General features: G+C 36.0%; 1 protein-coding gene across 5 annotated transcripts in view; it reads left to right on the top strand.

Moving 5' to 3' along the window:
• anks1b (ankyrin repeat and sterile alpha motif domain containing 1B) overlaps positions 1-24294 on the top strand; it is a 156804-nt gene continuing 132510 nt past the window's right edge. For all 5 annotated transcript variants that reach the window (XM_016455556.1, XM_016455555.1, XM_016455554.1 and 2 more), the window contains exon 1: positions 1-410. In XM_016455556.1, coding sequence (XP_016311042.1) covers positions 280-410 — 131 coding nt within the window. In that variant the 5' untranslated portion in view covers positions 1-279. The remainder of the gene's footprint in view (positions 411-24294) is intronic.

Raw genomic sequence — 24294 nt, 5'->3', positions numbered from 1 at the left:
GAGCGGCTGGTGAGTGTGATATAACCCGCGTCTCTAGGCAACCGGCCCGTCTGAGGACCATCACCTCCCGTTCAGCACAGCTGCACCGGGACCGTGTTACAGTAAATATACGGTGCATCATTCCATCATTGAGCTCTGGTAGGGACTAGCGGCTTTATTCATACAGCAGCGCACGGCGGAGCGTCTGTTTGTCGGTAACATGCCGCAGAAATCCTAAAAGGAAACCTCGCCGTTCAATCCGGATTGCTTTTGTTCTCGTGGATTAAACTTGTGTCCGGGATGGGGAAGGAGCAGGAGCTTCTGGAGGCGGCGCGGACCGGGAATGTGGGGCTGGTGGAGAAGCTGCTGAGTGGGAAGAAAGGATTGCTGGGCTCGGGCTCCGGCTCCATACCTCTGCCCGGGTTACTCAGGTATGAAAACAGACCGTAGCGGACAAGTTTATGTAGGCCTATGTGTGTCCGAAATAAAAGGGCTTTCCGGGAGTCCACCGGTTCCGTGCTGTTTATATCAATACAGACAGAGCGAATGCAGTTGCTTGAGCAATGCAATACATCACACACACCCACTCTAGGCATCCCCGACCCACTGCGCCCCTCATACACGGTGCGTGCGTGTCGGGATATATAGGGGAGACCGCTGTGACACATTTGGTTTCAGCGTCTGTAACTCAGTGTTTTTTTGCGTTACCATGTCTCAAACTTTGATATGAAATTCCAATATCTGTCTGAAACAAATTCAAACAGTTTAGAAATCCACAACTCATCCTTAAAATGTGCTCATTAAAGTCAGTTACAAGGAGTGCTGTTGTTTGTCATCTTAATAGACTTTCACTGCGAGAAAATCTCACGTGTCTCACGAGATTTCGATGTCTCAACTGTCTTGCCAAGACACCAAAAGTCTGAGATTATTGTCGGGATATATAGGGGAGACCGCTGTGACACATTTGGTTTCAGCGTCTGTAACTCAGTGTTTTTTTGCGTTACCATGTCTCAAACTTTGATATGAAATTCCAATATCTGTCTGAAACAAATTCAAACAGTTTAGAAATCCACAACTCATCCTTAAAATGTGCTCATTAAAGTCAGTTACAAGGAGTGCTGTTGTTTGTCATCTTAATAGACTTTCACTGCGAGAAAATCTCACGTGTCTCCTCTGGAGGAGGAGATCTCGATGTCTCAACTGTCTTGCCAAGACACCAAAAGTCTGAGATTATGGTATTAAAGGGATAGTCGACTCAAAAATGAAAATTCTGTCATTGTTTACTCATCCTCATTTCATTCCAAACGTGTAAAACTGAATTTCTTCTGTGGAACATAAAAGAAGATAGTTTGAGACATGACTTAGTGTTTTTGTCTATACAATGAAAGTCAACCAAAGCTGTTTCATTACCAGAATTTTCCAAAATATCTTCATTTGTGTTTCAAGAAGGTCATACAGGTTTGGAACAGCATGAGGGTGAGTAAATGTTGAATTGTTATTTTTGGGGTGAACTGTCTCTCAAACTTGAGCATTTCTCATCAAATACTTCCAAGACCAAATTATCTGGGCTGTATAGTACTGTCCACATTCATTTCATAGCTCTGTACCAAAGGGGGAATGGGATGGGATTGTGACGAGGGGCGCCCACCATGGCCCTCTCTGATATAGCTTACTCATTTGGCCTGGTGGAGGGTGGAGGAGCCCATCCATAAAAAAATTGTCCCAGGCCCCAGTGAAATGTAATGGCAGCCCTGCTTTTACTGTATGCCAAGGACTGCCTAATTTTTGTCTCCTGAGGCATTTTATAAGAAACATCTGAGACTAAATTGATACTTAAAGGGCATTCTCCCAAAAATTAAAATACGGTCATTTACCTTCATGTCATTCCAAATATTACTTTTATTATTCTGTGCAACACAAAATAAGATATTTAGTAAAATAGCTCTGTTTTTGTCCATGCAATTAAAGTCAATTTGGTTCAATATCCATTTTTGGACCCCAGTTGATTTTAATTATATGGGCAAAAGTCTTCTTCTTCCTCTTCTTTTTTTTAATTAACCTTTTTTTTATTGCAGAACATAAACAAAGAAGAGCAGTTTTAACATGAAATCACACCATTAAAGCATTAAAATCTTGTATTTTTGTTTTTGTGAATAAGTCAGATGGATGAAATTAGAGAGTAAACAAATTGCATGCAATTGAATGCAGTTCACATGACATTCAAGAGATAAATGATAAGGGTTTTCATAATAAAATATAATATCTTTGATAACAAAGGAGTGGTTTAATTCTGTAGCGCTAAAAATAAAAGAACTTAAAGAACCCAATTTTATTTATTCATTCATTCATTCACATTTTTAAAATATATCGGGCAGTTTCTTTAGCTATAACAGCTAAAAAAAAAAAAGTTTCCTTTGGAATTAATTCTAATTAATTGGTTAATGAGGCCTCATAAAAGGAGAAAATCCTTCTCTCAAAACAAACTTTAACACTCTGTACTGTTAGTAATACAGAGTGATTTCTCCTGTACCTAGTGCGTGTTGCTCTGTTTGCCCTGTGTGATTGATGTGTGATGTTTGATCAGCTGTGCATGCATGTGTTTACGGTTCTCAGGTATATGATCTCAGGAACACGTTCATCTCCACATCAGTATGTATAATGACAACTGTGTGGAGCAGATAGAAGGAAATGTATGCTTCGGGAATGGCCAGGCAGAGATGGGGGGAAGGGCACCTGGGAACGACATGCCTGCTCGCGTCTTTGAGAGCGAGAGAGGCTGATCGAGCCCGGCTCAGACATCAGCCACATCACTGGTTAAAACAGCGAGTACAATCAATGCTGCTCGTTTGCTGTCTGGACAAAAGATCCCTCTGCCTGGTAATAGGGCATTTTTCCAGCGGGAACGGCTGACATTATCTCGCCGCTCCTCTAATTTAGGACTCAGAAGGCATTGTTCTGTTGTTTTGTGGTTGATCCTTGAGGTTTGTTTGGTTGGAAAGTCGACTCGGAAGTATGTTGTGTTTGTGTTTCTCTCTTATTGGGTCAGGACTGTTGGCTGGAGGAATGGGACAGTGCGGTATGGTGGGGGGGTCTGGGTCTGTCCATCTGTCCACGGTGCTGGAAGTTGTGCTTTTTTCTCTCTGTGAGCTCTGCAGTGTCACAGTTAGTTACGGTGCATTGCCCAGAGAGGATTCACATGGCCTTATCTGAAAATGAGGGTGGATCTATGACAGGCCAAAGGGTCACTTGAAGAATTTAAGAGATTTTAGTGATTATGTTCAGAATGGGATACTAGCTTGCACTATATTTAAAAAAATATGACATGACTTCATTAAATCATAATCAGAATGGTGTCCAGTTATCTATTTGGAAATTAAAAACTGAAAAATATCTATCTATCTATCTATCTATTAAATAAAACAAACACAAAATAAAGAATTTCAATATCTTAATATTTTAATTATTTAATATGATGGGGATTATACTATCATATACTATCAGTTATACTAATTATACTAATAATTATATATTATTGGCCATTTTAATATCTGCATATCTGCAGTTAATATCTATGTTAATTCAATTTTGTGTCAAAATGTCTTCTACATCACTGCTGTAATGACTTCTATTTCATTGTTGAGCGCATTGCATTGCAGGATACAGTATTCTGTGCAGTGTGATATGTTGTAAACTTGAAAGTTCAAGTTACAGTCTATCAGTAAAATATCGTTTAATGGCCGATATTAGAGATTTATAGGTATCGATAAATTAATGATGATTGGATATGTAATTGTGTATGTGTATGATTGTGTTTTAATTGTGTTAATTGTGTATGCTGTGTTTTTGTCCATGCAATTAAAGTCAGTTTGGTTCAATATCCATTTTTGGACCCCAGTTGATTTTTATTATATAGGCAAAAGTCTTCTTCTTCCTCTTCTTTTTTTTAATTAACCTTTTTTTTATTGCAGAACATAAACAAAGAAAAGCGGTTTTAATATGAAATCACACCATTAAAGCATTAAAATCTTGTATTTTTGTTTTTGTGAATAAGTCAGATGGATGAAATTAAAAAGAGTAGGCCTAAAAAAAATTGCTTACAATAGAATGAAGTTCGCATGACATTCAAGAGATAAATGATAAGGGTTTTCATAATAAAAAATAATATCTTGGAGTACAAAGATAAAGAACATTTTAATTCAGTTTTGTCTAAAAAAATTGTGTTTGGTTTTGACAGATGCCAAAAATCACTGATGTATCTATTCAGTTTAATTGCACATTGTTGAGTGCATTGCATGTTGGGATAGGCTACAGTATTCCGTGCAGTGTGCTCCATTGTATTCTCCACGTTTTGGCAAAAGTAGTAGTAGGTCGTTTTAATATTCTATCCTACTGTCAAAGTCCCTTTAAGGCAAGTGAGTTTGGAAATGCCCCGGGCTGCTATTTTCTATGTAGGTAAAAGGCATACAAATAAAGCATGTTCCAATGACACAGGCTTGTGGCTTTGACCTCTGACTCACATACACTGTTGCACGTGGGACAGGCCCCACTGCTGTATGATCAATGTTTTGTGCCTTCATAGTGCTAATGGATTAGCCCATCAATAATGACACAGTGTGAATGCTGCATTAGGCATCACTGCACTTAGAAAAACATGATTTCAAATGCTACTACATTCATACGCTCAGTGCTTAATATGATAATGATTAACTATTGTGCAGTGGTTATTTGTCTCTCTTAAAGTGCCTGAGTCATGAATTTGGATGGAGTTGTGAGACATTAGCTGGATATATTCTTTAGGTCTAAATGTTATTTTTTCCCATTCTCTTATTTTCTTACTAATAGCATACATATATATATAAAGCAACACTTACTGGCATTGATTGAGCATTATGGATATTGTGATGATGGTGGTTATGGGAAACAAGATGGGATGAACTCTCTCCTTGGCTACCAGTCACTTTGCTGATTGCCTTGTTCTCTAATTTGATTGGTCACTGAGCATGTCAGTCATTCTTTGCAGACACACTGCTGATTGTTAGTTTAACTTATGTTGCCTTCTAAGATACCTTATTTGATTCGAAGGCAGCACTGCATGTACTCTACACAGATAGGGCAATTCCAGAATGCACTTTAACAAGCTCAGTGAAAAAATAAATACAAGATGACATATCTAAGGTGAAAAAATATTGACTAAGAATTCTTATATTTTGTTCAATACTGATAAATACTATAAAAAGTCAATTGTCATCATAAACATGTTATTTTATCAATATGTGTATGTATGCTTAATAGAGTATTGTGCTGTTAGCTTAGCAATGTGCTAACACGCTAATGCTAAATTGTCCCAAGTAAAGCTATTTCCTCATGTAGTTGCTATCTATGTAGAGCAGTGGTTCTCAACCTTTTTACTTGATCGAGGGCCTTCCATGTAGGCAGCAAGGCAGCCAACTAAGTTTGGAACACAGTTAAAGTTTCTGTCAGTCATACTACATAAATATTAACATATAAAGATGTTTTTTCTTTACTATACAAACTGGCTAACAGCTAAAGCACTAAAATATTACAACTAAAAAAAGAAAACTAGAAAAAATTGACCAATAGTTTGTTGTACGACAAGTCAGCCATCGTGACTTATCCCTACTTGCTAATAATATGAAAAGAGCAGTTAGCATCTGTTTTCCGTCTTGGCCGGTCTGGGGCAGTCACAGATTCATCATGTCCCTGCGGTTTATCAAAATAAACATTCAGCACCATTATCCCCCATCTTATCAGGCACAGAAACAGACTGCTGAGCGACACAGACCGCAGTGCTGTTGAGCACACCACACAGAGCCATGCACACTTCACTGTCAGAGCCGCTTACTAAAAACATGGACCGCTACCAAACCTTCTGGTCTGGAGCGCAGCCGTCAGCTAGTGTGGAGGAGTGTTCTCAGATAGAGAAAGAGGGAGGAGGACGTTTATATATCACCATCCATTAAGAGATGAGTGGACGGGAGGAAGGGTTGGTGTATTGGGGGCAAAGTTCAGATTTGTGGGGAATGGAGTGTGCTCTGTGTTCAAAGAGTGAGTGTCTGTTTCTAAGTGCTCGCTTGTGTGTGAGTGTAGTAAGAAAATGACCCTTCCAAGAAAGTTTCACTTTGCACAGTGACTCAGCATGGGAACCAGACAGTTGCAAACTAGCCTTGCAGAGCCAGACTTTAAATTATCAGCATGGTCTACTTTGTGGCTTATTTTGGATAAGAACGGCCCTCATAGAAAAATAAAATACTTTGTGACCATCATGTAAAGCAACCAGCCATGATTTATAAATCTGAAATTAAATTTACCACAGTAATTGACCAGTAAGTGGTACAGTAGCTCACTCAAATAATGCCACAACAGTCTCAGCAATGGTTTGTACAGGCAACACTGATGACCATTACATGTTGAGTTTTTGTTCATCCAAAAATATATATAAATATAATAAATAAATATGGATTATTTCAAATCCACATTAGTTCTTAGTCAAAAACTCATTGTTGTAACTTCGTACCATGGTTTGTTTCCCAGTGGACCAATGTTGTTATTATTACCTAAAAATTAAATTTAATTAGTTTAAATAAAGCTAATGAAAACAAAAAATCTAATAGAAATATTAGATGAAAAGTTTGAATAAAAAAAAAAAACAGAACAAGATTAATGAAACAAACTAAATTTAAAAATGAAAACTGAAAATTTAAAAATATCATAGTATTAAAAAAAAAAGAATGATATATAAATAATAACATTGCAGTGGTCTGATAAATCTTTCTACTTTGAATCCAGGAAGTTACTTGGTCAGGCAATCCCATTTGAGTGCAGTTCTTCATTTGCAAGTCTTCATTTGTAAGTAAGTTGCTTTGGATAAAAACGTCTGCTATTGTCAATGAATAAATGTAAAGGACATGTAAATTTCAGAAAGGTCTTGCAATTTTTGTGTGTAGTAGGCATCAGATAATAGGGGAAATATATGTGGGTGCTGAAATAGAATTACTCTACATTGTTACTTTTTATGGAAAGTAACATGTTTATTTGTTTATTTATTAACATGCTAGAAACACTCTTCAGTGTTTGAAGCAGAATAGGAAGATGCTGTAGGTTTTTTCTTTACTGTCAAGCTCAATTTACTTCAATACTAATATGATAAGAGAAAGCTCACGCACACTGCATGAAGGATGTTCATTCAATTGTGTTTGTCCATGTGTATTTCACAGATTAAAAGAACTTCATAACAACATTGTATGATGGGAATCATCTTCTAAAACACAATCTTTTCAGCTGGGAATGTAACACGTGTGACGTGTAACAGTTATTCTGTTATCAATTTGTTTGAGCGTTCATAGTCTCAATGCATTTTACAGGTTAAAAGAACTTCATAACAACATACAAAACACTCACTTTTCAGCAAGGGATGTAACATGCATGTATACATGTTACATGTAACACATTATTCTGTTAACACTAGGGCTGTGCAATATATCAAAATTATCGAAATATCGCAAATGTACATATCGCAATATGCATATCACTACAGCTTGCAATATTTGGGGCCATGAACAAAAGACAAAGAGAAAATCACTCACTGCTCTTACCTAAATAACTTTTGTAGCTTAAATAAGAATCCGTGCATATTGAATTCAAAGAGTAAAGACTAAGCAGTGTTTTATTTTTCCTTTTTATTATTCAGTTCCTAAACTCATGTTAAAATGATTACACTAATATTAAAATGACATTTTTATGTAATGCTCGAGTAAAACACATACCGTTCACTTTCAGAAGTTGTTGTAGGGGTGCTTTCTTATTAGAATCAGAATCAGAATGAGCTTTATTCACCACTTAAGTGTGCGCAAACACAAGGAATTTGTTGTGGTTTTACAGGAGCTCTTGATACATACATACATACAAATAACCATATATATATGACACAAGATAGTTATAGAAGTTCACAGAACTGACTCAGCAACAGCTGAGTAAAACTGTTTCATCTGAGCATGTGGCACTTTAAGCATTATCATATCGCATATCGAATATTGCATTATTTAATAAGTTATCACATATCGCATTTTTCTTCAATATCGCACAGCCCTAGTTAACACATTTGTCGCTAACATCATTCACATTCTCAGTCCTTTTCACAGGTTAAAAGAGCTTCATAACAGCACTGCATGATGGGAACCATCATTCAAAACACTGTCTTTGGCAGGGGAAACATGTGAAACGTGTTACATGTAACACGTTGTCTTGTTAACTCATTTGTTGCAAAGATCATTCACTATTTCAAAGCTTTTTACCAGTTAAAAGGGCTTCATAACAGCATTGTATAATGGGTACCATCGTTCAAAACACTGTCTCTTTAGCAAGGGACATAACATATGTTACATGTAACATGTTATCCCATTAACTTATTTGTTGCAAAGATCATTCACAGTCTCAATGGTTTTTCACAAGTTAAAAGTGCCTCCCTCCTGTTCCCTGATCAGTTTAGCTCTTTCTCCTCGAGCTGTGGCAAGACGTGTTAAGGCTAAATGCTCCATGGAGTGAACCCATCTGTGCTAGGGCGGCCTTTGATTAGCTTAGGGTCTGTGTAATGCTTCTGCCAGTGATTGTTCTACTCCTCGGAGCATGCTTGCCTTTTGTTTGAAAAGCTGTCATAAATCAACCTCTCAGGCCCTCATCCTTTAGCTTAGAGCAGCTTATGGGTGAGTGTTTTCTGTGCTGATGAATGGCCATCACAGTACTGTTTGGACAAGTATCCTCCTGGTATTAGAGCTCAGATATCTCGTCTTCCCCCTGGAAAGTTCTCAATCACATGGTCAGACATGTGACCACTGGATTAGCTGATTTCATGGAGATTTGGATGGAAAATACCAGTACCATTTGCTTTTAAATCAACAACCTTTTGTGGGCAGCATGACTATATCCGCTACTGAATGTAACCTACATACCTGGCATATCTGACATTCCCAAGTCACAGGATCTTTTTAACAAGCTTATGGATTTGTGTAATGATGTTGTGGTGTTTAACAAGAAGCAAGAAAGTAGTAATTATGACCTTTGACCCTTCCTCTGGAGAAATATGTGTGTGGACACTTTCCACTTTACAAGACCCCTCAAGATGTATCTAATTTAGCCCTTAAGCCAGGCACCAAGACGTGTGAATAGAGAAAGTCTCTCTCCTCTTTTTTTTGTCCCTTGTCGTTTACAAATCCCCCGTCTTATCTTTCAATCTCTCTCTTTTCCACTCTTCCTTTCTTACCTCGTTCTCTTTTTTTCAGTTGGGATCTCTATGCCATTGGTAGCAGGACTTCCACTGTAGTATCGATCAGCTTCGCTCTCTCGCTCCCTCCTGATTGAACCTAAGACTCAGCTTACAGTCCCATTAGAGGGCTGGTCAGCACTGCCTGCCAAACCGAGGAGAAAAACAATGGGTGCCAAGAGAGCTCAATTACTCTATTCCTCCTTCACACTCTATCACCCCTTCCTCCCCTTTTTCTTGATATATACACGCACATGTTCATGGAAGCTGTTTCCGAGTGAGTCTAATGAAGAAATTCCCAGACTTCAACCCAAAATTAAAAATAATATTTTTAATATTTTGTGTAAAGAAAATAAAGTCTTTTTTTGTGGTCAATAAACTTCATTGTTCACATGACAATTAAGAATACTGTCCCCCAAATTCACATTCTTATTACTGTATTACAGCGATTACAAAGCAGGAGGTAGTTAGATATTCAAAACATTTTATGTTGCTTTTTTAAATCTATAAAACAGAATTGTTTGTAGTGAACACCTTACCACATTTATTTATTTATTTTTATTTTTTATTTGTATTAATTATGTTTATTTACATTATAACAATATTTTATTTTATAATTTTTATTATATTGTTTTATTCTATTTTTATATTAAACATTTTATTTTATTTTAGATTTGTATTAAAATCAATATAAATTAAATTTAGTAAATGTAATACCATGTCCACAATTAAGAATATGTACAGTGCCAGAATGCAGAATAGTCTTTTATTTCCTAATGCAAAGTGCAATTTTCTTTTTTATTTTGAAGTGACATAACACCCAGACATTTTTTGACAGTGTTTGTGTGAATGACCTTTTTGCATGTGTTATTTATGAAGTGAATTGGACAGTCTGACAGAAGAATGTTCCAGTCCCTGAGTAAAATCCACTTAAAGCTGAGTTAACACCAGCTTATTGGCGTAACACAATTAGCATTGAATATGACATTAACGGCTATTCATGCTCTCTTTATATGTGTGGCCTGGAAGTTGCAGAGTCATATATTTAAACGGATGTATGTATCTCCGCTTCAAAGCCTGTCCTGTGTACATTACGCAGCCTTGATTGTTGTCCAGTGTTTGTGCGCAGCCAAATGATGTCCTAGTGATAGTGATGATGATGTGCTGTGTGTGTAAAATGACAGGCCAGGGTTACCGCAATATCCCATGATGCTATTTCCTTCCAAATGAGCTGGCCTGGCTCAGTCACACACATGCTGATAATGATTGCTTGATATAGAGAGCACAGGATGTTAGGATAGTGCAGAGATGTATTCACATGTTGAAATATTTATTAAAGGGGTCATATGACGTTGCTAAAAATAACATTATGTTGTGTATTTGGTGTAATGCAATGTGTTTATGCGGTTTAAGGTTAAAAAAACACATTATTTTCCACATAATGTACATTATTGTTGCTCCTCTATGCCCTGCCTTTCTGAAACGCGTCAATTTTTACAAAGCTCATCGTTCTGAAAAGCGAGGTGTACGTTGAAATGCCAGCTATTCAGTGCGTTGTGATTGGCTGAATACCTCAAGCATGTGACGGAAATGTTATGCCCCTTACCATACTGTGATGCTGTGTCCCGGCGCGACAAGACAAAAACAATAAAACCCATTACAAACGAGGCATTTGCTGCATCCAATGGGGACATAATAACTGATTATAATGACTTATACTGTCTTTTTACGGGATCTTCTTTATGCACCAAGAGCTTGTAACACTCCAAAGAGAAAGGAAAAATTGAAATCGCATCATGACCCCTTTAAAACATCAGTTTGGTATATTTAAATTCAGGCTACCACTAGTACACCCAAATTCTGCCTTTGAGAAGGACAGATGTCCAACTCTCTTTTTCCATCGGTGTGATGGGAAATTTTGTTATTGCACAGGACATTTCTTTGTATGTATACAGTGTTTTAGCAGAGCACTGATACACTGACTCACTAAAGGAATTCTCTATTGAATTTCCTCATACCATACAACACACACATACTGTACACACACATCTGTGCATGTTCTACACAAACTAGCATCTGTACTACCCATTACCATTACCCTTTTTAAATAAAAGAAATAGCCTTGAGCCTTTACTTGCCTTTACTTGATTGTATGTTCATTAACTCAAGTACTTGAGACTCATTACCCGATTAAATTCCTGCCATTACTTGTCTGTGTGTTTGTTTTTGGGTACGTATCTGGAGACTGGCATTTACAGCAAGGTCATAACAGGTGCTGGTGTTATTTGTCAGTGATTACATAGGGGAACAGAGACTCATGGGAGCAGAGATTTGTGAGAGTGTTCAGAACTGTTAGAGAGTGATATATGCCATGGCAGGCAGTGTTACAGAAATGTTTATGGGTTGTAGTATTGATGAGCTTGAATGGCTGCTCACTGTGGTATGTGGTAATGAGCAGGATTTACAGTAATTCTGACCCACTGATCTGTGAGTATATTAAACATGCACATTTATATAAACTATAGGACATGCATGCATATATCAAACACACATATACAGACGTTAGTGCACCTTCTTCATCCATTAGTGTGTGTGTGTGTGTTGTCTTCATTCACTAGGCTCATACAGAGCAAAGAAGACTAATCTCTCAGGCCATTTGAAACAAATGAGCCATTCTTAAGCAGTCACACACACAATCTGAATCCCAAAATCTCTGGCTGTGTTCAAAATGAAATACCAGCCTACTGCTAACTGAACAGACGACTGAACATTCTACACTGTACGCTGCCTACTAAAAATAGTATGTGAACAGAATGCAGTGTGAAATAAGACAGTATAGGCCTATGCTACATGTCATATGACCTCATTATGCTCCAGAATTAATTCAGCAAGTTTATGTAATCTTTTTACATGTATCGTCTATTTTGTTTTTTTTTTCTTTCTAAACATTTTTTGTAACTTTTTTTTTAATGAATTAAACATTTTATTATTTTATGTTTTATTTTATGATGTATTTTATTTTATTAAAATACTATACTAAAATACTAGTACTAACATGATGCATAGTCTACTTGTACTTTATATTTAAGAAAATGTACAGTGGCAGAATGCAAAATAGTATCATATTTCCTTAATGAAAAATAGATTTTTTTATATTTAATATAATCTTGAAATGATTAACATTAAATTTATACAATGATTAAAACAAGCATCAACTGATGTTGTTAGTATACCTTGAAGGTGGAAAATGAAACACAGATTGTTCCATAAGCGAGACTTGAGATGAAAAATGCTGTCATTTTAGAAACTCTTGTGTGTTTCTGATGACATCAAGAATCAAGAATAAGATGTTAAAAGTCATGGTTGATATTGTATGGTCGGTTCATCACACTGGAAATGGAAGGTCATATTGAGGGCATTGCACATTTTAGCAAATGTAGTAGTAGGTCATCTGGGTATTCTATGCATAAAAAATTTGCAAACTTTGCACGGTATAAATACTTTAATGCTGAAATAGTAAAATTAGTATGGTAGTATGCAATTCCGAAACATACCCACTCTCTCTAACAACATGTTTTGTGCTCTTTCAGTGGTTTTATTTGTAGCTTTGTGTATGTTGTGTCTGTGTTCATGTGTGTGTTCAGAAGTTAAAAGCTGATTCTCTCTCTCCTATAATTGCTTGTTCATCTGTATGGCTGCTTTTGCTGATGTAGTCGAGTGTAGGCAGAGAAAATAGGCTGTGATTCTGAATGAATATACTGTATGTTCATGTATAATGGCATTGAGCCCAAATGCACTGAAAGTAATTCTCATAACCACTGACTACCACACATACAGAACATCTCTGGTGCAAATATAAAAAAAAATCACTTTATTCAATGCATACATTTTTTTAAAGCTATTTTTTTTTCTATTTTTTGCAGCAAATGTAGTAGTAGGTCATCTGGGTATTCTATGCATAAAAAATTTGCAAACTTTGCACGGTATAAATACTTTAATGCTGAAATAGTAAAATTAGTATGGTAGTATGCAATTCCGAAACATACCCACTCTCTCTAACAACATGTTTTGTGCTCTTTCAGTGGTTTTATTTGTAGCTTTGTGTATGTTGTGTCTGTGTTCATGTGTGTGTTCAGAAGTTAAAAGCTGATTCTCTCTCTCCTATAATTGCTTGTTCATCTGTATGGCTGCTTTTGCTGATGTAGTCGAGTGTAGGCAGAGAAAATAGGCTGTGATTCTGAATGAATATACTGTATGTTCATGTATAATGGCATTGAGCCCAAATGCACTGAAAGTAATTCTCATAACCACTGACTACCACACATACAGAACATCTCTGGTGCAAATATAAAAAAAAAATCACTTTATTCAATGCATACATTTTTTTAAAGCTATTTTTTTTCTATTTTTTGCTAATTTGTGTATTTATGTCGGAGTTCGTGAAGTTATCTGTGACCTATATAGTCTCAGTCTCAGACAGACTTCCCATGGACCACCCAAAGTCGGTTCACTGTCTGATTTAAGAAACTTTAATTAAACACACATTAAATGTTTTGTTTTGTTTTATTTATTTATTTACTTTTCACGCTTTTGTAAAACTTGATTAAATGATTAAATACAATTTCATAAAACCATTTCCAGGTTATAGGAAGCACAGCCTTGTTTAAAGTACTTCTTGACAAGTAAACTAGTTATCATAAGGTATCCATGTTGTGTGGTATATTTATGACAATTTTTGTCCAGATTAGGCTGCAATGAGGACCATATGCAAGGCTTTCTGTGAATTTATGAAACAAACGCCTGGTTTTCCTGCGTTTCATTCAGATGTGAGTAGCACAAGATAAATGACTCTTTTTAAACATTGTGAAATATTCATGGCCCTCAAAGCACAACTCCTCTTATTTTTTTCGGCCCCATTAATTTTAAGCACATTGAAGGGCAATTTGATAGAGGTCTAGTGGCATACTGAACAAACTACATGAGAGAGATGGAGAGAAAGAAACATCCCACAAACCTCAAGTGTGTGCTTTATTCTACGCAATCTGTTTCATCACACAAACATCACCGCTGAGAGAATGAGAGACGCGACCCAGGGACAGAATGAGGGAGGAATGAGAGAAGCAAAGAAACTCCATCTCACTCCGTCTCTGTCTGTCTAGCCAAGTGGATCTCAGATGGCTTTACCTCTAAGATCCAGAATTTACATTGAACACTAAGTGGCGACTACAAAACAGAACCAAATTTGTTTAACGTACAAAAATATCCTTAAAATCAAACATCTAAATGTATTTGAGGCACTATACATAAATACTGTATCTAGGTTATTAGATTTATTGTTAAATTTACTGTTCTCGGTTAATATTGGATATTAGAGACATTGGGAATTTAACTGTGTGTGTTCATTTTCTGGATTTTTATATTTAGATTACATTCTTTGCCATCATCTAACTCTCAAATAAAGTTTTATAAAATAAATGTAATATTTAATATATTTATATAACATTTCACACAAAATAATGCAATTAATATTATAGAATTGTATTTTTACCAGCAATAACTGAAAATAATTATTGTCTTTTTTGTCTGAATTGTATTATTGGTACATCCCAGTGACCTCTGTATTTTTTATTAGATCAGTGGTGCCTTCCTAAAATGTATATTTTTGTAATATTTATTTGCATCTTATTTATTTATATATAATATTAATGAACATTAATATTTTTAATACAATATTAATTTCTTAATACTACCTTGAACTGAAATAGATCCAATAATATACTCTATATATGCACAATTATGTGGTCAGTTGCATTTTATTATGTGCATTTAGCTTTGTTATTTTTCCCTGAGGTCCGAACGGGCCTCCAGACCATTTTTGGGTCATGACCCACCAATGGAGAGGACTAGCTGTGTTTTTCTCTGTGTGTGGTTGAGAGGAAGGCAACCTTTGCCGACTCAGTTCGCCAGAGCTGTGATCCCTGAAATAGGGCACAGCTGGAAGTATAGGGCGTGTGTGTCTTTGTAAAAGAGAGACGGATGCTCTGAAAGAGTATTCCCAGACAGGATTCTGGATGATTTAGCTGGGAGCTCCTCTGTCAGACTAAACCTCAGACACACACACGCTTCACTAAGAGAGCCCTCTGGGCAAAACCCACTCCTGTCTGAGAGCAATCACTGCTGCTGAAATCATATTTTGTCATGGAATGAACAATCAAAATTGTAATATTCTTTTCAAGTTTTAAATTATGTATTTTGAATTAATGAATGAACAAGATGGGTTGTTTAATTTTACAATATATGTGACCCTGGACCACAAAACCAGTCAAAAGGGTCAATTTTTTCGAAAGATATCATCTGAAAGCTGAATAAATAAGCTTTCCATTGATGTAAGGTTTGTTAGGATAGGACAATATTTGGCCGAGATACAACTATTTGAATATCTGGAATCTGAGGGTGCAAAACAATCAAAATATTGAGAAAATCGCCTTTAAAGTTGTCCAAATGAAGTTCTTAGCAATGCATATTACTAATCAAAAATTAAGTTTTAATATATTTACAGTAGGAAATTTAATAAATATCTTCATGGAACATGATATTTGCTTAATATCCTAATGATTTTTGGCATAAAAGAAAAATCAATCATTTTGACCCATACAATGTATTTTTGGCTATTGCTACAAATATACCCCAGCGACTTAAGACTGGTTTTGTGGTCCAGGGTGACATATAGTATGACTTCCTAAAGCAACTTTCTGCCATGTTTATTCATTCATTTATTTACTTGTCAGCCATAACAATGTCTTATTTGAGGACAATTCTCTGCATGTATTTGATTAATTCGATCAATTCATTGACTCATCATGCATTTCATGCGATTATTTCAATTGATTGACAATCCTTAAAGAAACAGGTTTGTTAACATCTTGAGCTCACCCAGAGATCAAAAGGTCAAAAGAAAAGGATGTGAATGCATGACGGGAGCATGTCTCTCATTTACACTTACTATGCTGTTTCCATCTCCCTGTCGGTAAAGCTGTGTTTGCCATCCATTTTTTACACAGTCCTGCACCCACATGCATTCATTCAGAGTGTATGTGTGTATTAGTTTTTTTATGTTTCATGTACAGACATGTTCTGCACTCCTGAATCAAACTATTGAACTGTATTGAACTCATGTGGTACATGCTGTTAACAGCCAATAGAGCCTGTCTTTGTTGCCACAAGTAGCAAAGCTCAAAAAAGATGGAAATGATTGTTATTGGTCCTAGGCCAGTATTTTCAGATGTCCTCCATGTTGTAAAGTGGACATATTATACACTTTTGGCATTTTATTAAAATAAATACATTTTCCTCTGAAGTCTACTATTAATGTTAAGGTGCAGTCAGATTTACCATTGTCCAGTGAATTTTTGTGTTGCAAAATGCATACATTTCAATAGGAATCCACACAATTGGGAATTCCGTGTGATGCAAACAATTTCACCATGCAGAGTTCGCAGCTAGTTCAAGTTGGTCACATGGATATGGCACATTGACCAACAGAAATCTGCTTGGTTTGAAAGTGAATTCAGTGTAAACTTTGCTTCATACATTGCTACACTATTGACCTTATTTGCCTGAGAAATGTCACCAAAATGTCCCTAATGTGACATTACTTTTTGGTGAGGACATTACCTTTAGTCAAGGCTTCTTGCATCAAAAATATTTTTATCAAGTTTTACCTGACTATTTACCCTGAACCTTTCTGTGAGCTTACGAATTAAAATGTTTTTTTGCTACTGTACCTTTAAAACTTGTATATGTAAATGACCTCTGTTATGGTTGGCTAATGTTTTACAATGTTATTTAATAACCATGAATGGCCGATATTTGTGTGTAGAGGTTGTGAGTGTAGTACATCTACACTACACTGTCTTTTTTGGCCCCTATAAAGGGCCTGAAATAAAGTGTAAAGTGTTGACAAACACTCAAGCACATGTTTGCACGAGAACATGTATTCACAAATTCACTTATTGTTGTCATATGAAATCCTAGAGGTTTACACTCTGCCTAAATTGGGGGATGGGTTGAGAGAGGAGAAAGAGCGAGAGAGAGAGGAAACCAATTATATGCCCAATAACAGTGTGGTATGGATTTTCCTCTGGGCTTGTAGCCAATCCCTCTATCTTCCTTTCTTTCTATCTCTCTCCCCACTCTCTTTGTCTCTTCCTCCATCTCTCTCTCTCTCTCTCTCTCTCTCTCTCTCTCTCTCTCTCTCTCTCTCTCTCTCTCTCTCTCTCTCTCTCTCTCTCTCTCTCTCTCTCTCTCTCTCTCTCTCTCTCTCTCTCTCTCTCTCTCTCTCTCTCTCTCTCTCTCTCTCTCTCTCTCTCTCTCTCTCTCTCTCTCTCTCTCTCTCTCTCTCTCTCTCTCTCTATCTGTCTGATGTATGCTTGATTAAGGGAGGTGAATGAGCTATTGAAATATGTGGCTGTTAGTATATGTGATGGGAACGATCTGGGACATTTCATCAATACTTCTTACGCTCCTCAAAAACTCATTCACAGACGTCTCCACAAGTATAAAGAGACCACTACAGAGTGAAGAAACAAGCTGAAATACATTCGATAAATCAATTGAGCCATTGTTCTTCTGGAAAGCTAGAACGTTTTTGTCATTATCTTCACTGTTAGTATTAGGAAAGAAAGGTAACGCAAGTACGCAAGCTTGCAATACCTCACATCGTACGTTCATTCTTGCATTGCTGCTAACAAACAACCAAACTCATGTTGCTCCATGACTGAAAGCTGAAAAGTGATATACATAAAGTAAAAAAGGTTGTGTTATGCTCACTAGCACACCTTGTGGCAAAGCTGTGAACTCAGTTTTTATTTGCATTGCATTATGAATCTTTTCGTCAGTGTCGTCAAAGTATGTCGAGGGTCCCGTACTCTAGCATAGGGGCCCATTATCACCCATTGCCATTAACATCATCCTTAACCTACCCAGTAATTTTGTATTTTTTGTGTTATTATGTTATACCTGTTTGTTTTTCAAACAGTTTTTGCATTCTTTTTGTCTAAGTTGTTTGTTTTGTTCTGTTTTACTTTATTTACGAAAATGTTTTTAAATCAACAGGTTTCATCTTTGTTTTAGATTTAGATACAATAACATTTCTTTCATGCTGTTTACGAAAGCAGTTGTTTGTATACGTGTTGCATTGCTTGGTAGATTGGGTTATCCTTGTCAGAAGTCCTTTGATCTAGCCCCAAAAACCATGTTACTGTTTCAAAAGTTTTTTTTTAATGTTTTATAAAGAAGTTTCTTATGCTCACCAAGGCTGCATTTATGTGACCAAAAATACTGTTAAAACAGTAATATTATGAAATATTATTACCATTTAAAACAACTGATTTCTGTTTGAATATATTTTAAAATGTAATTTCTTTTTGCCATGGAAAAGCTGTTTTTTTGTGGAAACTGATACATTTGAAATTTTTTACAGGAATTTGTGATGAATAGAAAGTTCAAAAGAACAGCATTTATTTGACAATAGAATTTTTATAAATATCTTTACTGTCATTTTTGAGCAATTATTGCGTCCTTGGTGAATAAAAGTAGTAATTAAAAAAAAATAAACAAACAAAACACCTTTATTGACCCCAAACTTAGTGTACAAACAATATTTGCTTGCAAAGTGTTTCAGCCTAAGTGTGTGTGCCTATAGAGTTTGAAAACCAAGATTTTTGAAGCGAGAATGCGGAGTTCTTGGAAAGCAGAGGACAGTGACGATGAAGACCGCATTTTTGTTTCCTCCTCCTAAGCTGGTCTAAAGCACCTGTCTGTTCATCCAGTCTTTAATTAAACCCACTGACTCTTTTAGCTGTCACTCACCTGGCACTGCATAATGGACACACAACTCAGCTATACTGTGCGCTGTAGTCATTTAAATGATGAGTCATTGTTAAATTCAGAGCTAAACGTGTGCGAGTGTCATATGAGTGTCATTTCTGTTGCAGCGTTTGAGTGCCTGTTTTCCTGCAGGGTTGAAACAGTAAAAGGCCCCGTAAAGTAGAGCTGCAAATGGTTCTGCGAAACACTCACTTAACCTCATGATACCACCATATTGCATCGGTACTAAAACTACAGTACACCAGCTTCAGACTGTCTGTGTGTGTTCATGTGGGTGTGTGCTAATAGCAGCAGTTAATTTATGTGTGTATTGCTGGTTGGCCCTCCTAAATGCTGTTCCCCATTTTAGTTAGTCCTTACTGGTTAAACACGCAACAACAGAGGACTAGTTGTGACCTGTTCAGCATAAATACACACTCTATTTGTCAGATGTTTGAACACTCACGCCATTGGTTGAACCACAAGTTGGGTCCATGTTGGGTCACTCAAACAAAGATTTAACCGCAAGGTGTAGTCTGCCTTCTTTTGTTTGTTTGCTCTTGTACTTTCCTGTCATTTGGACCTCAAAGGTTCTTTGTAAGGTTATTTGGGAACTTATGAACAGCCAAACATGAATCTAATATCCTAATGATTCTCTTACTCAGCTGGTCTAAAAGAAAAAAGAAAGTGAGTGAGTTTGTTCCTTTAATGCAGATTTGTTTTGCATTGTTGTTGTATCAGGCTGGGAACAGCTAGATTTAGGGAATAAGCAGAAACTCCTCTAGGTGGAGATTTTACTCATAGAAGATGAACTTGTATGTTTCTTTTGCATTTTGTTTTAGTTTTTGAAGTTGTGGTAAAATGTGGTGTTGTGTTGTTAACTAAATCTATTCAAATCGTTTTCAGCAATATAAATAAAGCTGAAATTAAATCAAATATGAATATTAGGTGAAAAACTTAAAGGGGTGGTCACTTTTTGAACTTTAGTTAGTGTGTAATGTTGCTGTTAGAGCATAAACAACGTCTGCAAAGTTACGACGCTCAGAGTTCAATGCAAAGGGAGATATTTTCTTTTAAAGAAATCGCTGTTTAAGGACTACAAAAAACAGCTGGTAGGGACTACAACAAGCTTCTTCCTGGGTTTGTGACATCACTAACCCCGATGTTTACATAAACCCCTCCCCCGGGAACACGCAACTTCCCGTAATGGTAAGGAGGCGTGACATTTCCGGACAACGTGCACTAGGCGTTTAGCGAATCACAAACACACTGAGCCCGCTAACCAATCAGAGCCCATTGCGTATTTCTGAGGGAGGGGCTTCATAGAACTAGGAACTCAACAGACTGTTTTGATGAGAATGGAAACAGCGGTGTAGAATAAAGGTAAAATATGTGAAAATAATGTGTTTTTTTTAAAAAACGAAGCATGAACACATGTTGCACTGCACCCCATAAACACAATCAAGCTTTCGAAAAAAGCTGATCAACCACCGCTTTAAACTTAAAACAATGAATGAAACTGAAGTTGAGTTTAACTTGACGTAGTAAAATTCTAAAACTAAAACTGGCATAGAAATTAATATTTTTAATATAAATATAAAAAAGCACAGCAAAATTACTAAAACTTAAAAATGGAAACTAGAAATATAAAAATAAATGGTAAATAGATGTAAGGTCTGTTTTGGGTTTTGTTTCATGTTCTTGTTTTCATGTCTTTTATTTTGTAATTTGATTTATGCTGTTAGTGTCAAGCTTCCCTTGCCCTCTTGTATTCCTGCTATTGGTTCCTCTGTTCTATGTGTCAAGTTCTGATTGGTTGTCCTAGTCATGTGTCTTGTTTCTCATTGGTTGGTTCATGTCATGTGACCTGTATTGTTTGGTATGAATAGCCCTCATGTTGCCTTTGTTCTTTGTCTAGCTTTAAATTGTGTAACCTGCTGTTGGTGAGTTGTGTTTTTGTTTATGATAAGTCTGTCTCTGGTCAAGTCTGTTCATGCCATGCCATGCCAAGTCAAGTCTGTTTCAAGTCTGTTTCAAGTCAAGTCTTCTTTTGTTTGGATGTTTGGATTTTGGATTTCAACTTGTTTAAAGGGGTCATATGATGCGTTTTCAAATTTTCCTTTCTCTTTGGAGTGTTACAAGCTCTTGGTGCATAAAGAAGATCTGTAAAGTTGCAAAGACTAAAGTCTCAAATCCAAAGAGATATTCTTTATAAAAGAGTCAGCCACACCTACCTAAAACGGCTCATTCTAACACGCCCCCACATACCTACGTCACTCTGTGGGAAGATTTGCATAATGCCGCCCAAATGTTCACGCAAAGAAAGAAGGCATAACTTTTATTCTCGCTGTAGTTTTGTTGTTTCCGCTGCCATGTCGTAAAGACGCTGTGTGCTTCGTTGTGAAAGCGAAACTACTTTGTTTGGTCTTCCAAAAGAGGACGATATCTGCTTCATCATGCCTGGAGCTGATCCGTGCTGGTCGATGAGGAAATACTACAAATTCGCGCTGTCGATTGCCGGATCGGCTTTTAACCGTGGACGAAGTGGAGTCCAGCCCGGAGTTGTCACATGAAGACAGTATAAGTCATTATAATCCATAATTATGTCCCCACTGGATGCAACGGATGCCTCGTTTATAATGGGCTTTCATGTTTTTGTCTCATCGCTCCGGTCTTACAGGGCATCATCACAATATGGCAAGGGGTGTAACATTTCCGTCACACGCTTGAGGTATTCGGCCAATCACAATGCACTGGATAGCTGGCCAATCACAGCACACCTCGCTTTTTCAAACCGATGAGCTTTGTAAAAATCGACGCGTTTCAAAAGGCGGGGCATAGAGGAGATACAATAATGTACAGTATGTGGAAAATAATGTGTTTTTTGAACCTTAAACCGCATAAACACATTTCATTACACCAAATACACCAAATATGTTCTTTTTAGCAGCATCATATGACCCCTTTAAATAAACTGCACTTGGGTTCATCATCACAACTCGACGCCAGTGGACTAATTGTTACAATAGAAATATTTACATAATAAAATTACTAAAATTTAATATGAAAACTTAATTATTATTAACTTAATTATTAATTAATATGAAAATATAATTAAAGCACATTACAAAATTACTAAAACTTAAAATTAAATGAAAACTGAAAATATAAAAATAAATATGAAATAAAAATATTTACATAGTAAAATGACTAAAACTGAAATAAAATAAATAAAGCTGAAATAAAATAAATACAATAAAATATAAACTTAAACTTGGCAGCTAACTGAAATAAAAAATGTTTAAGTTGAAGTACTAAAATGACTAAGACAGAAATGACTATAAACAAAATAAGCTTAATAAAAAAGGACAGAAGCACAACAGAATTACTAAAACTAAAATAAAAAAATAAATATAAAGTAAAGCTAAATAGAAATATTTTCAAAAAGTACTATAACTAAAAAAATTAAATGAAATATAATAAAATATATAAATGAAATATATAAAAATAAAAGCTAATTCAAAATATGAATAAATACTATAATAGTATATGAATAATGCTATATAACACTGCTTAAAAATCTTTTGGTATAGAAAAATACTTTTTTCTGGTCTGTGAGTATGTGTGTGTGTGTGTGTGTGTGTGTGTGTGTGCGTGCGTTTTGGGAGCACTCCTTCTGGACTGCCTGGAAAGGCTGTAAATAGCATGGGAAACTTTTTTATTAAGAGACCCTGCAATGCCAGTCAACTAAATGACCAACCCCCACCATCCAGCACATTCACAATAATCTGTGAGTTTATGCAGCTGAGATTTGAGTTCATTTAGGTTCTGTGCATTTGAATCTTGTGACTATGTGAGTGAAGCGTCCTTCACCCTGCTCCTCGCACTTATGCACAGTGATATAATGCTGTTCTTTCACAGCGTGCACAATCAATCAAATTCTGGGGACGTTCTGCGTCTGGACCCATTTTTGCTCTGTGTATTCAAGAATTTAGGCGCTTGATCCATACTTGCTTGAATGTTTGAATCCCATTGCATGGCATAATGAAAGTTTTCTTTAATCAAGTGGGATCTGTGAACAAATTATGCTAGAGCTTTTCTCTTCACTTTTCCGAGTCATTTTTTGCAATTACTTCCATGTGTTGTCAAGGTGATTTTTAGTGAATGAATGTAGTCAGTTGTCCTCAAGTCCATACAGTCCTTGCAGAGTAAACGCAGTATCGTGTCCCTATAATGTAAAAGAAAACAAAACAATATACTGTTGTCTTATTTTGAGTAATAATTCAGAATTAAATTAATTTAATTTGATTCAATATTTTTGTATTTATAGATCTGTACTTAATACTTTTTGAAGCAACTGAATAATTCCCAAATTCCCATCATATTTATTCTGTGTGTAACTCCTTTACTAATCACGGGAAATCAACTGGCTAAATTAGCAACTAATCCTTTTTTGGCCTCCTACTAGTGTTGTCACGGTACCAAAATTTCAGTATTCGGTACCGATACCAGTGAAAATCCACGGTTCTCGGTACCAATTTCGGTACCAAAGCAAAACACAAAAACATGCTAATTGAACAACATTTTTATTAATAACGTTAAACAAAAATTAAATGTACAAAACCAATGCCATTCTTTATACTTATTTAAAATTGTTAAGTTTTTCCACAAGTAATAAAAGTATGAAAAAAGTAAACAAGTTTCACCCAAAAGTTTAGTCAGTTCTGCTGCCACTGAAAAACATCTGTAAACTGTTGTCTGTTTTAGGGTTTGCTGGTGTGTTTCAGGATCTTCCTCAGTCTGCAGCTGTAAAAGGAAAATATAATATACTTCAGTAAAGCAATGGGCTGAGTCTGACCAAATGCAACATTAGATCATTGACACCAGCTAAAATATAACTTTTCAGGAAATAACAAACCTCAGCTTTTATAATAAATTTAGATAAGATTACATATATTAAGTGTATATCAAATAGATGGAAACTGTAGTATTAAAAACACTTTACAATAAGATTTTATTTGTTAGATAACATGACCCAACAATAAACAATAGTTATATGGCAATTATTCTTCTTAGGGTTAATTTCAAAGTTCAATCTGTTAAAATTACTTAATGCACAATGAACAAACATGAATCATCAAGTGTTTGTATTAAATAACATTCACAAACAT

This window comes from Sinocyclocheilus anshuiensis, unplaced genomic scaffold, assembly GCF_001515605.1.
Source record: "Sinocyclocheilus anshuiensis isolate Anshui unplaced genomic scaffold, SAMN03320099.WGS_v1.1 scaffold299, whole genome shotgun sequence".
Lineage (NCBI taxonomy): Eukaryota > Metazoa > Chordata > Actinopteri > Cypriniformes > Cyprinidae > Sinocyclocheilus > Sinocyclocheilus anshuiensis.
Note: the sequence above shows the minus strand (reverse complement) of the source record. Positions and strands in the feature narration are given on the sequence as shown.